The 2,634-nt window shown below is 32.6% G+C and overlaps 1 protein-coding gene across 1 annotated transcript in view; it reads left to right on the top strand.

Moving 5' to 3' along the window:
• Nucleotides 1–2,634, top strand: part of LOC119585848 (maestro heat-like repeat-containing protein family member 1) — a gene marked incomplete in the record, with an annotated part of 26,167 nt that overhangs the window by 19,349 nt on the left and 4,184 nt on the right. The window contains 2 exon segments of the mRNA XM_037934580.1: nucleotides 364–387; nucleotides 2,365–2,574. Coding sequence (XP_037790508.1) covers nucleotides 364–387; nucleotides 2,365–2,574 — 234 coding nt within the window.

Raw genomic sequence — 2,634 nt, 5'->3', positions numbered from 1 at the left:
AATATATATATGAAAATGGTAATCATCTTACAGCTTCTTGACCTTCAAGAAAATAAAATCTGCATTAGACTAGAAATGACTACCAAAACAATAAAAAAATTTACTTTTTGCAGCAAGAGTGTAATTGGTCTGGTAACGAGCAGAAACAATTTGGAACACCTTATAGGTTATGCCTAATAGGATATGCCTCTTTCTAAGCAATTAGAAGATATGTGAATGTGAATGACTTAAAGCTTGAACTTTGCAGCTTAAATTGACATAGCAATTGTAGCCTCTGTGTTCTTAGCAACCACTGTAATGAGTAAAGAGTTTGCACTCTTACCTAATGTGGTCATATCCTGACAACTTTTTTTTCTGTTCTAGACATATTTCCCTCAGTGGTTTGGGGTAAGTTCCTGACGATATCTGTATGAGTTTGTTTTGTTCTAATAGGATGTAATGACACTTCTTATTAACTGCGTTATGATGGTCCTGTGTCTCAGGGCCATAGTTGTTGATCTCTTGGTACAGTATTGGAACTAGCTTGGTTGGATGTTATTTTCTACATCATTCATTTTGTAGATAGTTGCCGTTAGATTGATATTCATCTCTTAACAGTAGAACGTAATGGAAATACTGTGTCATATACATCCAGAGTGTAGTAGAGATACTTATCCTTATGTATTGAACAGCAAGAAATCTTGCATTTTCTTTCCTTTGTAAAGAGAAATAAATGAAAATCAGATTAAAGAAAATATGAATTTGATTGCTTTGGAAGGAATCCTTCTAAACAGACAATGAATAAAACACCTAATAGTGATTAAATTTTTGTTCATAACCACATGAAGCTTGAACTCGAAGAAGTTGGAATGTCAATTTTTTCTCTCATTTTGGCTGTTCCTATAAAGCTAATAATTATTCTACAAGTGTAATTATTATTTCTAAAATCACATCAATTTAAAATGAATTTCTTATTTCTCTAATAATCATTCTTTTGAACTAAAGATTTATAATTCATATGCTAGTCAGTCTGTATAAAATGAGATGTCATTATGTTCTTGCTATGTGATTTAATGGGTTAATTTTTTATTGCAGAAAAGGTGTAGGTTATATGCATGTTATATTTGATCCAAATGCTTACTATATACACTGAAATGATTGGGAATTGCATGCAAATATATTGCATTTTTTTGTTATGTTTGCATTTCAAATGTGCTGTTTTTGTGATTCATTTGCACCTTTTTTCATGTGTACAACTTTTTCACCCTTTCTTTTTTTTATCATTTTCTGTACATCCCAATAACACTGGCAGTCATGATGCTTCTTGACACAACACTCTAATGTTTCCAAATCATTTATCTCTTAAGTTTGATATGGCTTTGAGTGTATTTTATGCTCATGCGATAGCTCTGATCATATAAGAAATTTGCGTTTTTAATTTATCACTCGGTTTAATGATATAGGTAGAAGACACATTGTTATATCATAACAAAAAAGATAACTTTGTTATCTCCAATAGGAGCTGTTTCATTAAAAATTGAATCTAAGTGAGCAAATTAAAAATCATCTACAGTGACCAAGGTATATTCCTGTACCTAGGTGTTTCAAAGGAGTGTATCAATATTGTTCACTGTTTATGTGTATGTGTGCTTGAGAAGAGCATTGTTAAATTGTAGATTTGTATACAGGAATTTAGTGAAACATATATGTTAGATAAGTGATTTGGAGACATTTCAAAAGGAGGAGGATAATGAGTATCAGACTGCTAGCCAAGGGAAGTGCTAGTGATGGAATATTCTGTTGTTAATGCTTATACCATTTTATATTGTGTTATCAAGTTATAACAGATAACTTGGTGTGATTCAGAAGTGTAGATTATATTTTGATATTCGGAAGTTAGAAAATTATTTCATTGTGGGAAAGGAGTAAAAAGGATTTGATATAGTAGATCACATGAAAAAAAAGAAGGAACATGGTGGTCCTTTTGGCTGGTGTACGACTGTTTTTTTGTTTTGTTTTTTCATGGGATATAACTTAGTTAAACAAATTATGAATAATGATAAACTATTAAGCAGATATTAAAGCAACAAAAAGATATTGAAATTCAGACTTATTTCTTACTTGTAAAAAATGATGGACTTTTTGTTCTTTAGAGGTTGCTTTAATTCTTAAGTCTCACCAGACAAAGATTTTTTCAGACTGTGGCTTAATTTTTTTATTGAAGAAATTAAGAAAACTTAGATGGAAGACACTGATAGAAAGTAAGAAGCAGGTTTCCAATGTTACATACACTAGAAATTTCTCACTTTGTTGTTTAATGAAAGTGAATACATATGCAATTCTTCATTTACTTGGCTTGTAATGTCAGCCTCTTTTACTGAACAGGTTTCAGAGAAGCTTACCGAAATTATTACTGCTCTTGTGGGTGCCACTGATCAACGTGAAGGAGGAGGCACTGACAACAGTAATGTGGAAACTCAGGTTGCCTTGGAAGCGTTGAGGGGTCTTGCTGCTCTCCTTCCCCGTCTGCCACAAGAAACTGTCCTCCAGCACACGCCCACACTCCTCATCAGGATCAGGCTTTTCTCTGAGAAGGTGATGCTCTTCGATTGGAAAGTAGCATTCTGTGGCTTTATGTTGGTATATGTATTTTTA

Source organism: Penaeus monodon, chromosome 20 (genome assembly GCF_015228065.2).
Source record: "Penaeus monodon isolate SGIC_2016 chromosome 20, NSTDA_Pmon_1, whole genome shotgun sequence".
NCBI lineage: Eukaryota > Metazoa > Arthropoda > Malacostraca > Decapoda > Penaeidae > Penaeus > Penaeus monodon.
The sequence above is the reverse complement of the archived record's forward strand: the minus strand, read 5'-3'. Positions and strand labels throughout refer to the sequence as shown.